The sequence below is a fragment of the Hibiscus syriacus genome, unplaced genomic scaffold (assembly GCF_006381635.1).
Source record: "Hibiscus syriacus cultivar Baekdansim isolate YM2019G1 unplaced genomic scaffold, ASM638163v2 tig00110578_pilon, whole genome shotgun sequence".
NCBI lineage: Eukaryota > Viridiplantae > Streptophyta > Magnoliopsida > Malvales > Malvaceae > Hibiscus > Hibiscus syriacus.
The window spans coordinates 631,163-645,375 of NW_024062789.1; the positions used below are offsets into that span (position 1 = coordinate 631,163).

At 34.2% G+C, this 14,213-nt stretch overlaps 1 protein-coding gene and 1 non-coding gene across 2 annotated transcripts; both read left to right on the plus strand.

The window, feature by feature from the left end:
* Positions 1-1,102: 1,102 nt before the first annotated feature.
* LOC120133299 (GDSL esterase/lipase APG-like) lies at positions 1,103-2,721 on the plus strand. Its single transcript, XM_039149902.1, has 5 exons — positions 1,103-1,414; positions 1,491-1,621; positions 1,721-1,954; positions 2,055-2,310; positions 2,380-2,721. The coding sequence occupies exons 1-5, from the start codon at positions 1,159-1,161 to the stop codon at positions 2,571-2,573; spliced, it is 1,071 nt and encodes a 356-aa protein (XP_039005833.1). The 5' UTR covers positions 1,103-1,158; the 3' UTR covers positions 2,574-2,721.
* A 5,579-nt stretch (positions 2,722-8,300) lies between these two features.
* On the plus strand, positions 8,301-8,447 carry LOC120133359. Its single transcript, XR_005517091.1, has one exon. It is a non-coding gene; the product is annotated as a small nucleolar RNA snoR135 (small nucleolar RNA).
* Positions 8,448-14,213: the final 5,766 nt, after the last annotated feature.

A 14,213-nucleotide genomic window follows, 5' to 3' on the forward strand; every position in this document is an offset into this window, starting at 1 on the left:
CAGATCAACCTAAATCGCGTACTACAAGAATTACTCGTAGGTTTCCGTATATTATTTAAATAAAGATTATTTATATTAGGATTCCAATATGGATTTTCCAATTCATAGGATCTAGTGCTGTAGCAGAGCGTGATCGACAAACCCAGTAATATGCTTCCCTATTTGATTTCTCAAACTGTTACAGGTGTGTTCCATGACAGTGTTATTGTACTATTTCAAAAATATTATTTGAATTGTTTTAGATTGGTGATAAATCATAATACTGTTATGACATGATACATGATACATGATACATGATACTTGATTTTTGAATATTAATTACCTGATATCTGATTTATGTATTTCAGTATATGATTTTTTTAAGCATGAATTATTCACCAATTTCACTTGAATACATACTTGTTTATTATTAACATTGGGGGGAATATTGTTGGAGGAAGAATACTTGCAGGCTCCTCGGCTTTGTGCTCATGGCCTTACTGGACGTGACCGGGTGTATGGTTCTAGGGAACCTACACATTTTGCTCGTGATAGATGGAAGTAGTGTTAATATTTTAAATAAAACAAACATGTTTGATGAAATGATTTTTACTGGAATATTTTATTAATATGTTTTTATACACTGTTTGAAACACACTGAGTTTTTTAGCTCATTCTATAGTTTTACCCTTCTTTTCAGATAACAGCAGACAATAAGCAGCAGATTTGGCATCAGGAAAGATCAACTACTTTATTTTGTACGAACGTATATCTCTATGTATTTTTCAGTTGTATTTGGTGACATGTATTTTGCTGTCGTTTTGGATATTTTTGTATTATCAATATTTTGTTTAGTATTATCTGTAATGTTTTATAAGTTGTTTTAAAAAAAATCTTTAAATGGGATATGTGGCCACTTAAATTTAAGTCTAACTTACAGACCGATTATGGGGGTTACATACTATACAGGAAGGAACTCCTAGAAAATAAAATAAAATCTGAGGCCTACGACATGAAAATGGTTAAGACATTCATTTGAACTATTTTCATTTATTGAGTCTTCTCAACCGCCATCCTCCTCTTTCAAGACAAACCACGTCCTTTCCATTTTCGACCAGCTTATAAGGGCCAACTCAGTGCTCAAAGATTCAATGCAGTAACCCCCTCAGGTAAAGAAGAATGGATTCTTACTATTGCAGAAAGGTAATTCTGTTTTTGGTGTTTGCATTTCCTTCAATAAGCAGAGGGCATGCACAAGAATCAACCACTCTTGTCCCTGCAATCATAACATTCGGTGACTCCGTGGTGGATGTTGGCAACAATGACTATCTCCCCACCATCTTCAAGGCCAATTACCCTCCTTACGGCCGGGACTTCGCCAACCACCACCCAACGGGAAGGTTTTGCAATGGAAAATTAGCCACCGACATCACTGGTAAGTAGAAGTAAAGCACCAAAGTCCGAGTTTAGAATTATATGTTCCAGAGTTCTACTCAAATGGCTTCTTGCAGCTGAAACTCTGGGGTTTACAACTTATCCACCGGCGTACCTTAGCCCGGAAGCATCGGGGAAGAACCTTCTCATTGGAGCCAATTTTGCTTCAGCCGGCTCTGGATATGATGACAAAGCTGCCATGATGAACGTAAGATGCTAATCTTAAGAGTCCGAAATCCTAATCTCGACATCAAATTGCCTTATAGTATTATAACTATGAGGTTCCTGATTTCCTGTGTGTTTGCAGCATGCTATCACATTGACCCAGCAAGTAGAGTATTTCAAAGAATACCAGGCAAAGCTATCAAAGGTAGCCGGCAGTAGTAAATCAGCATCCATTATCAAGGATGCACTGTATGTACTGAGTGCTGGAAGTGGTGACTTCCTCCAGAACTACTATGTCAACCCTTTACTTAACCATGCCTATACTCCGGAACAGTACGGCTCATTCCTCATCGACGCCTTCTCAAGCTTTGTCAAGGTATCGGTATATAAACTATTAAAACGGTAATCGTTTATTCTGTCACTTTCAACCGTTGAATCCGTTAATAAAATTTTGGATTGCTATGATCGACCAACAGAACATGTATGAGCTGGGAGCTAGGAAAATTGGGGTCACGTCTCTTCCACCGTTAGGTTGCGTTCCATTAGCAGGAACATTGTTTGGTTACCACGATAAAGGATGCATCTCCAGGTTCAATACCGATGCTCAACAATTCAACAAGAAGCTCAACTCGGCAGCAGCTAATCTCCAGAAACAGCATCCTGGTCTTAAGATTGTGGTTTTTGACATCTTCAAGGCGCTTTACGACATCGTTAAATCTCCTTCGAACTATGGTAAGGAACTAAAAACTGTTTAAAATGGTTAAATGAAATTGGTGTTGAGTTCGGACTCTGTTTTGGTAGGTTTCGTTGAAGCAACAAGAGGGTGTTGTGGAACTGGGACCGTAGAGACGACCAAATTCTTGTGTAATCCACACACGCCGGGAACATGTTCCAATGCGTCCCAGTATGTGTTCTGGGACAGTGTCCATCCATCTCAGGCTGCTAATCAGGTCCTTGCTGATGCATTGATTGTTCAGGGTATTGCCCTCATTTGATTCAATTGAGCCTTGGTGACATATTGTTGTTAAAGAATTTGAGACGGTGATCTCCATGATTATTGAGGAAATAGTATTTAAATGATTGTATTTATTGTGTGTTCTGTTGTATCTTTTAATGTTATAATTCCAAGGGAAATGTTATATGCGCCGCTTCACTTTTTAACATTATGGTTGATCTGGTTTTATTCTTTGATTTGCTTTAAACCCACTCTTGATGTTATTTTGAGTATTGGGATAGAAAAGGAAGTTTTCTTTTTACAAAAGAAAAGGAAGGCTTTTTTTTTCTTCTTTTACAAAAGAAAATGAAGGTTTTAATCTTAAAAAATGTTTTAATTTATTCCTAGAGTTAATTGCATTATATGTCCCCAAACTATAACTCTCATTCTAAATTGATCCTTAAACTTTTGAATATTTTAATTCCATTCTTAAACTGACTCTCATCTTAAATTAGTCCTTAATTTTTTAACATTCTAATTTCATCCCTAAACTATTAATTTTTTGTAAATTAGTCTTCAAACTTTTGAACATTTCAATTTCATCCCCAAATTCATCCAAATATGTAATTAGTTTCAATCATAGTTTAACCTAAATTTTATTTTTTTTCAAGCATATAATAGCATAATTGGCCTAACGATTTTAATAAAAATGGATGTGATTAGTATATACGTATAGTTTGGGATAAAATTGGAATGTTTAAAAAGTTTGGGGACTAATTTAAAATGATGGTCACATTTTGGGGATGAAATTGAAATGTTCAAAAGTACAAGGACTAATTTAGAATGATAGTCATAGTTTAAGGATGTAATAAAAATATTTAAAAATTTAAGGACCGATTTAAAATATGAGTTTGAGGATATATGATGTAATTAACTTTGAATCCTATGTATAAAATTCATTGGTCTTATATGTGTAGGTGAATATCTGTACTAATTATTAAGTAAATTCATTGCTTTTAGATACCATATATTATTCAATTAAGTCCTAAAGATTTATTTAAAATCTGAGAACAAAAATATTGGAAAAATCAACTGATTCGTAGAATTTGAAGTCAATAAGAAGCTATTGTGTGAAACTAAAAATTAGATGATGCTTTCTGCTCTTATGAATTTGTCCACTATCTGTTCCTGGTTGTTTTAAAGCCTCTGCAAACTTCATAACGTCCAATCTCCGATGGGAATACGAACCTTGGTCGAGTTGAGGTTTGAAAAGAGACTCATCCCTGCCACAACTGAATCCTTTATATCCATACGAACCACAGTGGCTGTTCCTTCGGAATTTACCAATTTCCTTCACTTTATCAACATCCAATGTGGTTGCAGGTGAAATCTGAGATGGAGTTGTAAACCTATCACTGCTGTTTTGTAGCCTCTCGTTCCCTCTACCTGAACTCCAACTCAGAGAATCGACATCTTCCGTATTATCACTTTTTCTTGATGATGTACTAACGTATGTTCCCACTGTTAATCTCCTAAGTTTCTTAAAGAACTTGTTTCTTCTTGAAGTCGGGATTTCCTCAGCAGATGAATTCCCGATTCTAGAATCGGCTACTTCATGGTTGTCACTACCATAGAAGGCTCGCGAGCAAGACCAATGACCAGAATCAAAATCCATGCTATCCCCCGTTCCTTCAGCTCGTGCATATTCAACTATTAGCTTCTTGGCTTTCTTCTCCGACTCCGGACTTGGGCTTTTGCTTAGGTCTCTAGCAACTGGTTTTCCAGGGATGGGTGGCAAATTCCTCAGTTTGTACCGCAAACAAGCATTTATGATTTACCCACCGGCGATACACCAGTTCTCGGCATCAGCGCATCTGTCTTCGTTGAGCTGATCAATTTGCTTCTTCAAGTCTTCATTTTCTTGCCTCAGACGCTTTTGCATTTTGTTTATTGCTTCTGATTGCAATCAAATCACCCGGTATAAAGCCAACAACAAAAGTAGCAATAACAATATAAAGGGAGAGGATTCAAGTTTCAACACATATGAACTGACTACCTCAGGATCCTCCAAAACAGAATTTGCAAAGATTTGGGTTGACTCAAACTTCCGAGCCTGTTCGGAAATTTCTATCTGAAATCTCGTATTATATTTCCTCAACTCTTCTGCCTCACCTTCCAAAACCTTTAGCCTTTCTAACTTTGGTTCGATATCATGATAATCTGCACGAGCCTTGAGTTCTTGCTCCTTTAAGCTAGCAACCCTCTTTAGAACGTTTCGAATCTGCTCTCTATTCTGCTCAACCTCATGCCGAAGTTTCTTCTTAAGCACCTTAATTCTCGATTTAGATGCCTGAAGCTCGGCTACGACTTTTGCATGATCGGCAACTTGGTTCTATAATCTTTGGTTTTCCGACTGTAAGGATGCAATCTTGAGCGTGAAAAGCTTAGCCTCCATATTGTTCATCTTCAGCTGGTTTTCAAGCTCCAGAACAGCTGCTTCTCGTTCTTTAAGACCATAATATTCCAGCAGCTGGACCTCAAGATTCCTCTCCCTCTCCCGAAGCGTTCTTACCATATTTCTAAGGTGCTTGATCTCTTGCTCATGATCATCCTTTTTAGCGGTTATAAACGTTCTTGAAGTGTCAAATTCCTTGACAAGATCATTGAACTCCGGCAAGAGAAACACTTCTCCGCCCTGTCTACTGCTTGGGGAAAGAACAGAAGCATTCTCAACACTAGCTCGTTGTGCGGATATACCTTCCTGCCAGAGGGAAACCAAAATGTCATATTCAACCTAGAAACTAACATCAGGTGACACGTACTCGGCGCCGAGTCATTCGAACAATGCTTCACAATTGCTATATAGTTGGAAGGTAAATAGTGAGAAAGACAAAATAAAGGCACCATGTAGATGCTTTTTGTGAATAGGTAACAGGTGGATTCCTTGCCGAGTTGACTCCATGTAGATGCTGCACTTTGTAGATGCTGCACTTGGAAATTAAATAGACGTCCCCAATTTTATTTTAAATAATTAGTTTGACATAAAGATTTTGGAATAATAAATTTGGACATGGGTGGCCCCCTATGAGATTCTCACATATAATTAAATTATTATATTTTAATTATTTTTCAAAATCTAACAATACGTTATAAACGAAAGAGTGTGCTTCGTCTCATTACTTGATTGGCTTAATAGCAGGTATAATGAAAGTGAGGGACTTTATTAACTTTGTCAGCATGAGTTGGTATTAGCCTATTAGGGGACTACAATCTATAAAACTTGGCAACTTTCATTTTCACATTTTTCCTATGCTTGATTCGTGGAACCAATTTCAATGGTTTTTCAAGTTTGACAATTAGGTAATGGAGATCATAGAATAGGCTTATTGACAAAGGTGGAACACGTGTTGTGACCATAAAGCATGGTAACTATAGTAGAATCTACCCTCACACTATAGTTTTACGTATATTTATATTTTTTATAGAAGGATTTAGTTTTATTAAAAAAAATATCAAGAATAAGAATTTATGATCATAATCACATTTAAATATATGATTAGCACATTTTTTCTATAATCATTAACTCACAAAAATTGGCCACTTAAGATTATACAAAAATCATACGATTTAACCAAAAAAATAGAATAAAAGATAGATATGAACATATCTGACAGCATCTGTAAATGAGCTACAAAAGTAGATTAAGTTACTAAAAGATCATCGATAAATCGTAAATCAGAGTCGAGTGACATGAAAAAACTATCTATAAACGTAAATTGCGTATTCAAATCCAATTTAGTAGTATAAAGTCGGAAAGATCAACATGATAACAAAAAGTGTCTTCCTGATAAGTCGTGACAATGTCAAATCAACCTTGAAAAAAATATAAACGAAAACAATGACCAAACTACTGAAAACGTTTCGGTGGAGAGATTTTTATTCACATGGGAACTTCCAATTAAACCATCTTAGAGACCTCTCTGGCAGGTTGCTTTCCTTGGTATTGTTTGGTCGATTTAGGTGGCTACGAATGAGGTGCTTCTTAGCAATAAACAGTGTATTCAGTCCCGTATCTTTGAACTAGCCTTGCTTCGGACTGGTTCATGGGCACAGAGTAAATGGCAGAATCGATCCCTTCCTTTAACGAGTTTATCAGGTGCCCTTCGGCATCTTTTACTCCCCTCCCCAAAGCTCGTAGACTTGTAGATGGTGCTTGGGTTGCTCCTCCGGCTGGAAATCCCAAGTTTAATGTTAATGCTGCAGTACAAGAAGCTTCGGCATGGCTGGCATCGGAGGTGTCCTTCGTGATCACAATGATATTAGTCTTATCCGATTCTCGAAATCCTTGGGGGAGCTCGACCCAATTAGTGTAGAACTGAATGCTATTTTAGAAGCTTGTAAGATAATGTCTGCCTCGTCTCAGGATCACCATAGTATGTTGACAATTGAGTCTGATTGCTTTTCTTCTGTTTGTTGGTCCAACAATCCGAGACTATCGCCCTCCCCCCCAATCTAGTTGCTTTAGCTAGTAGATGCAAAAGTTTATGTGTCCGCCATTCTTGGTACATTAAATTCGTGCGCAGAGAAAGGAACTTAGAAGCTCACAATCTAGCCAAAGAGGGCATTAGAAGACATAAGTTGTTGTGTTTCAGTAAAATGTTGATTGTTGCTGCGGTGACTGTTTTGAAGGATGTTTATCATGGTCTGGTTCGTCGACTCGATATTAAATGTCGTTTTGTTGGTTCTAAACTGATGTTTCTGCTGCTTCGTGTAATGAAGTTTGTTGTTTGTTTTCTATTTTTTGGTTGCTGGTATGAATATGTTGTGTGCTGGTTTGAATGTTTGTGTGTTTATCTTGATAGTTCAGGGGCAACTGGTGTATTGGAAGTTATAGTGGTAGTGGTGTTGAATGTGTTTCAAGTTTAGTGTCTTTAATTGCCGTTGGAGCAAGTTCGTGGGTGGTTAAATACTCGATTACAATGTTGTACTATTTTTGCTTGAAATAGGGCTAGGAGGTTTTTTTTAATGAGTCAAGTATCATTGTCTCGTTTTGTATATGTTGTTCTAATAAATCATATAAGTATTCACCTTTTAAAAAAAAGATAAAAGAAAATATGATATAAAGATAATTTTATTAAAATTAAAACTAAAAAAATAAAGAAAAATATAATATAAGAAAATAAAGAAAAAATAAATATGAGAATAACAATCAATATTAAAATTGATATCGTCACCTATCAATTAAAGATTAATAAAAATCAAACCACGATTAAGATTTCAAAAAGCAAAATGTTAATGTTGAATATTTGTATTTAAAATGGCACGAACGTCAGTGATCTCAGAGATAAATGAATTATTGTTGTTTCTTTATATTTCGGGTTCGAGCACAAAAATAATAGAAGTACGAGCATTCAATATCAAAAAATTGATAATTATCTTTAAATAAATATTATTTTATACATATCTTAGATTAATAAAAAAAATTGTATCACAATAATAAACATTCGAGTTAGGGGCGCTGGCCATATAGTTGAAAATGTAACTCAATGATAAACAAAGTCAAGGGCGCTAGGCAAAAGGGCATAACGGTAATTAAAAAAGGTTGTACAAACTAAAACCCTAATCCATCTCCCCTCTAAATATACATACAGAAGCAGCTAAACTTGAGCAAGCCGCGATTTGAAGTGGCCGTGGCCTCCTTCTCTCTGTCATACATTTTTCCTCATTAATGACCATCATCAATTTTATGTTATTAAGAAGTATTTTCACTGATGCAAGTGGGTTGAGCAGAGCATGGATAGTGTGTATCGACGTTGTGCAAAACTTCCAATGCACTCTGCTCGAAAGAGTTTCCTGCAAAATTGATTTGGGGAAGATGGGCAGTTGTGCTTCATATCTATCGTTGATTCTTTCAACAATCTTCTTCCCCATATTCCAAATTCTTTCTTTCCAAAATATTTGTTCATCATGTTATAGACGCTTAGGTTCTTGTCATTGCGATTTGCTTCAAAATTGTATTTAATTAATGATGAGTTTTGTTAGAGTGGTGAAGATATTATGAACTCTGGTTGGTTTCCCATTTTTTGGATACTGTGAAATCTTATGAAAAAGCCTATGTAAGTTTAGATTAGCTCCAGATGTTTGAAGTCAGCCTGGTTTACTGTTATATATGACACGATCACATAAAATAAATGCCGACATGAATAAGCTGCAATGTCTTTGTAAACACTAATTTTTCATTTTACTTAAATTACTTAAATTATTATTTTTTAAATTACTATTATTATTATTATTTAAATATAAATATTATTATTATAATTATTTATTATTATTATTTAAATAAATACAAATATTGATACAAAACCCATAACCCATTTATAAAATTCGAACCACAACCCAATTACAATTTCAGACCCAACTTGTTCAGGCCCAAGTGGAGACTCAACCCGAATACATAGGAAAACCTAGGGTTTCTAACCCTAGCCCAGCCGCCAATTACTCATCACCGTTGGATTTGGAGAGATCCAACGACCACCAATAAGTCAAATAAAACCCTAGGGTATGATACCCTATGGCCACGTCCCAGCCGCCGCTTCAAGAGTTCCAGCAAGTTCCAGCCGCCCCACGTTCACACTGCTGACGCTCCCACTGCCAGGTGACCCAACCCGCTTCAGCTACGACGTCGTCGCCTCGCCAGAATGCTCCAGAAGACCCAGATGGCTACCTACGTTGAAGATCTATGGTGAGTCACCGCCATAACTTGGTGAGTCACCGCCATAACTTGTTGACTCACCGAAGACCGCTCCATTACCCGGTCTGATGAACGTCTCATCGAAGCTATAAAACCTCGGTTCATCTATAAACAAGAAAGAAAAAAAAAGGCGAACAAGAACGGAGAGACCACGCCAGAACCCAGCAAGACGCCAAATAACAAGCAACCATTCGAAAAACAAAAAGAAGAAAGTGAAGAGACTTACCCTTGGAGAGCCCAAACGACGTCGAAACAGTCTGTAATTGAAGGTAATCTTCGGTTTATTTTAAATCTAGAACTATTAAGGGAATTTTAGGGGTAAATAAGGGATGATTCGGTTTGAGGATCGAATCAGCTTTGATTAGGAGGATTTTGAAAATTTTCGGCCACCACGTACGGTGGCCGGCGGTAGCCATTGCCACCGGAGTACGGTGGCCGGCACGGTTGTCGGATTCTCTCTGTCGAGAGAATCTAAAGAGAAGGTAGAGAACTCTGGTTCTCTCATTTAGAGAGAGAGAAGAAATGAGAAAATGAGATAGATGAAAGGATTTAGGGCCGGTTTTTGGGTTTAAATACCCCTCCCGAACGACGTCGTTTTGGGGAGGGGCCTGTGTGTAATTTGAGAAGGGTAAAACCCTTTCCGCATCCATTATATATTTGTTTATTTACATGTTAATCACTTAAATCAACTTTAAATCCTTTTAATTCGGTTTTTAAATTTTGTTTAATTTATAATTTAGTCCCTTATATGCTTATATATATATATATAAGGTAAAATAGCCTATTTAGCCCCTATTATTTTAATAAATTTTATTTATATCCCAAACTTAATTAACATGGTCAAATTACACTGTAAATACTTAGTTTTCATAATATTTTGAATTAGAGCATTTAATTTTATAATTTATATTTTAATCATTGTTATTTTAATTCTTTTCATTTTTGATCATTAATTTTAATATTTTTAGAATTAAATTCTATAAAAGAATATTTCTGTTTATTTTAATTTAGTGTATATATATATATATATATATATATATTTCTTTTTAGTTATTTATATATATATTTTAGGATAAGATATGACAATGATATGATTTTTTTTAAATCTAACCTTTTCGAAGATAGTAATATACTGACAGACAGGTAATGATCATATTGACTTAGTGGTAGCATGACTGTCAATAAATTGATTGATAAATTTATATTATATGTATATAGGGTATAGAACTAAATTAATATAATGTTGTTACTATATGCACGTGATATGCATATTGTAAACATACAATACTAATCATTTTGATAAAATCTTCAAGAAAGATTTCGTATCAATAAATTGTTTTTTATTTAGAATTTAGTGTTTAAGTTTTATTTTAGTACATGTTATATTTATACATATTTAATTTTGTTTTATTTAAATTATTTTCTTAGGAAAAATTATTATTTTTAATATTTATTTATTTTTCAAATATTAAGAAATGGCAGTCTTAAAGCAACTAGATGTCTTATTCTGGTATTTTAAAAATAAATAAATATAAAAAACAAAAAATATATATTTTTTATTTAAATTATTTTCTTAAATTATTATTTTTAATATTTATTTATTTTTCAAATATTAAGAAATGACAGTCTTAAAGCAACTAGATGTCTTATTCTGATAGTTTAAAAATAAATAAATATCCTGCTTATAAAAATATATACTTCATTATTTTTAGGAAAATTATTATATTCTTATTAATATTTATTTATTTATTAATATTAAAGAAAAGACAGTCTTAAAGAAACTAGATGTTCTTTTATGATATTTTAAATAAATAAATGTCCTATTTACAAAAACCCTAAATATATTTATAAATACATATATATATTTAATATTTTTTCTTAGAAATATCAGATTAAATATGAAATAACACGATTGTAAATTAAATTCATGTTTGAATTCTTAAATTCTATTATTAGAGACAATTTATAATCAACAGGTACCAATTTTGGGCATTGTGGGGGTGTTAATCCTTCCCAAAACTTAACCGACCACGAATCCCTTTTTATTTCTAAAAAGAATGAATTTGTTGTTAAACGCATACCAATTTATCTTTTAACTGATGTTTTCTTAAAAACTCTTTTAAAAGATGATTTTTAGGTATTCGACCTACCTGACCCAAAAGGCTGATAGCGACTCAAAAAATATTTTTAAATCAAAATCATTTTTTATCCACATTATTTTCCTGTCAAGTAAAATTTCGTGCCCGGGCGAAAACCGTTTACGACAGCTTGGCGACTCCACTGGGGACCTGGTCAAGCTTTGAAATTAATTATAAATTGTCTCTATCAATTAGAAATTAAAAATTCATATATTTAATTTATAATTCTTTCCTTTCAAATTTTTTATATATATACTTATTATTTTCATAATATGTTATATATTCTTCTTTATTACTGTTTTTATTTTATTTTTATTTTTAGATATTAAATTTCATTTGTTTGTCAAAGGTTTGAATATTTCTCCTCACATACAACACTTGCATTTGCATAACATAAGCTTTATAATCAAGCTTGTCCCTTTTAAGTAGGAGTGAAAGCGACGTCTTCGTGAGAATTTATTCTCCGTGTCAGACCTAGCAAGTAACTTTCGGGATTCATATGCTCTATGTCTTCGTGAGAATTTATTCTCCATGTCAGGCATAGAGAAATGTGTCCCCTCGAATTGAACTTAATCCGCTTAAGTCTGTGATAGACTATGATTGAGGGTTTGGCAGCCTAAAGGGGCACCAACAAGGAAAATTCGAGTACCTTTACTCTTAGAACCGAAACCCTGCATATAATAAACCCTATAAATTCTCCCAATCTAAGACAGTACTGAACCTCTGTCCATAGGTGTACACAAAGGAGAAATGAGCTGTAGCTTTTAATTTATTTAATTTTTTCCTAAATAAATGCCTATGAACTAGAAATCATGCAGTTATGTTAATTTTTCCAAACCAAGCATGGAACTAGAAAGCACGAGGTTAAGATTTATACATTGATAGATAGAATTTTTTTTCTTCCATTAATTGGTACTAACCAATTTATTTTTTTCCTTTCTCATTTTTATTTTTTATACATTTTGTTTTGTTCTAACTTGTTTGCATTGCATGATGATGGCATAACCAAAAGGTGTTGACTTGAAAGACTGTTCATCAAATTGGAAACACTTCATAAATGGACAAAAAGTTTTATGATCAAACAAAATATGACGCAACCATGGAATGGCATCCCGAGGGAACTCCGAGGATAGAAGAGAACTATGCACCAAAAGATCGTATGCCCATTGAAGAACAAAAGGAGATACAAGAAATAAGAGAGCAGATGTCCAAGATGATAGATAGAATATCTGTTTTGGCCAAAGGAAAAAAGACTCCTGCACAAAAAGAGAGAGAGTTCAATGAAGATAATTCTGTAATTTCATATATACAAGGAACTTCGGATCTTAACCAATTTGAGAAATTACAGACAATCATCATTCGTATTCACAAACTATCTGGAGATACCAAAGAAGTGGTGATAACTGTAAAAGTTCACAGAGATGAGAAGAAATCATATAATCTGAAATCGTCGAAGTTTAGTCTAATCCCGACGTCTAAAACTCAGGTTCAATCCAAAACAAAAGGAAATTCTCATTTTGATGTTATCCCTATATCATATAAAGAGTTATATGATAAGCTACTTGAAGCACGAGAAGTGGCTCCGTACTACATAAAACCGTTCTAACCTCCGTATCCGATTTGGTATGACATCAAAGTTTATTGTGAATATCATGCCGGAGCTCAAGGAAATACCATCGAGAATTGTCTTGCCTTCAAACGTCGAGTCCAAAGTTTTTTGGATCATGGAACCTTACAGTTTGTAATAAATGATCGACCTAGTTTGTTAACTTAAGGTTCTACTAGATTAATACCAAAAGTGGTCAAATGTAAGAATATCAGTAGGGACACCCAGAAAAAAGAAGATTTGTTGAGGTCTGAGACTCAAATACGTCATTTGAAGATTGAAAACGATAAATTGAGCACCAAAATAGAAACCATGCATGAAGATTTCTAGAAGATCAGTCAAGCTTTTCAAAATGCTAGCATAGGAAACACCCAGAAGAGTGGATAACAGGGGTCACCAAACTGAAAAAGAACTGCAACATATATGAAGTTCTTGTCCAAAAACTTCTTGAACATAAAGGTTCTCTTACAAGGGAAAATGAGCAACTTTGATAATTGACATAAGGAGATGAAGGAAAAAGAGAATGTCATGGAAGAAGTTGCAGTCCAGACAAGCAATATGGCCCATAAACTGATAGACTAATTTGGCTTTAAAGAATAAAATGGGAAAGTTATCCCCTATATGTAAAGTTTTGTTGAAGTTAGGACTGAAAGCTATCCCCTACATGTAAAAGTTTTGCTTGATGCACGAAAACTTTTGTGTTCAATTAAATCTGTTCTAAGATGATCACTCTTGAGTAACACCTTTTCATACATGCATTGGCATTTCACATCTTTGCATTTTCATTTTGTATTCATACTTTTATGTTTGCTTTTGCATTGCACAGTTTGCATTCTTATTTTTACATTTATGCATTTTCACACTTACATTACATTTGTTATTTTAAGTATGGTTATATACATTAATTATAAAAACATGTAAATAATTCATGAAAGGTTTTATAACAGTAAAACCAATATCATCCATTCATTTTACTATACCATCATCATGAAAACAATGGAGAAATCTTATGAGGGACTACAAGATTAGTGGCCAGAACAATTGACAAGGTTACCTTAAGATATAAGGAAAGAAACATCAAATTCAGTACCAGATGGATCAAATCAAATTGTTCAGGGGAAGGCATCTGATAAAAAAGAGATAATTGATAAAGAGCAATCATGCTATCAGATTGAAAAATCGAGAATGATAACATACCCTGGGGCA

Coding starts and splice junctions, on each gene's coding strand:
- LOC120133299 (XM_039149902.1), top strand. CDS start 1,159: ATGGATTCTTACTATTGCAGAAAGGTAATTCTGTTTTTGGTGTTTGCA. Junction 1,415..1,490: donor ATTAGCCACCGACATCACTG/GTAAGTAGAAGT, acceptor GGCTTCTTGCAG/CTGAAACTCTGGGGTTTACA. Junction 1,955..2,054: donor CCTTCTCAAGCTTTGTCAAG/GTATCGGTATAT, acceptor ATCGACCAACAG/AACATGTATGAGCTGGGAGC.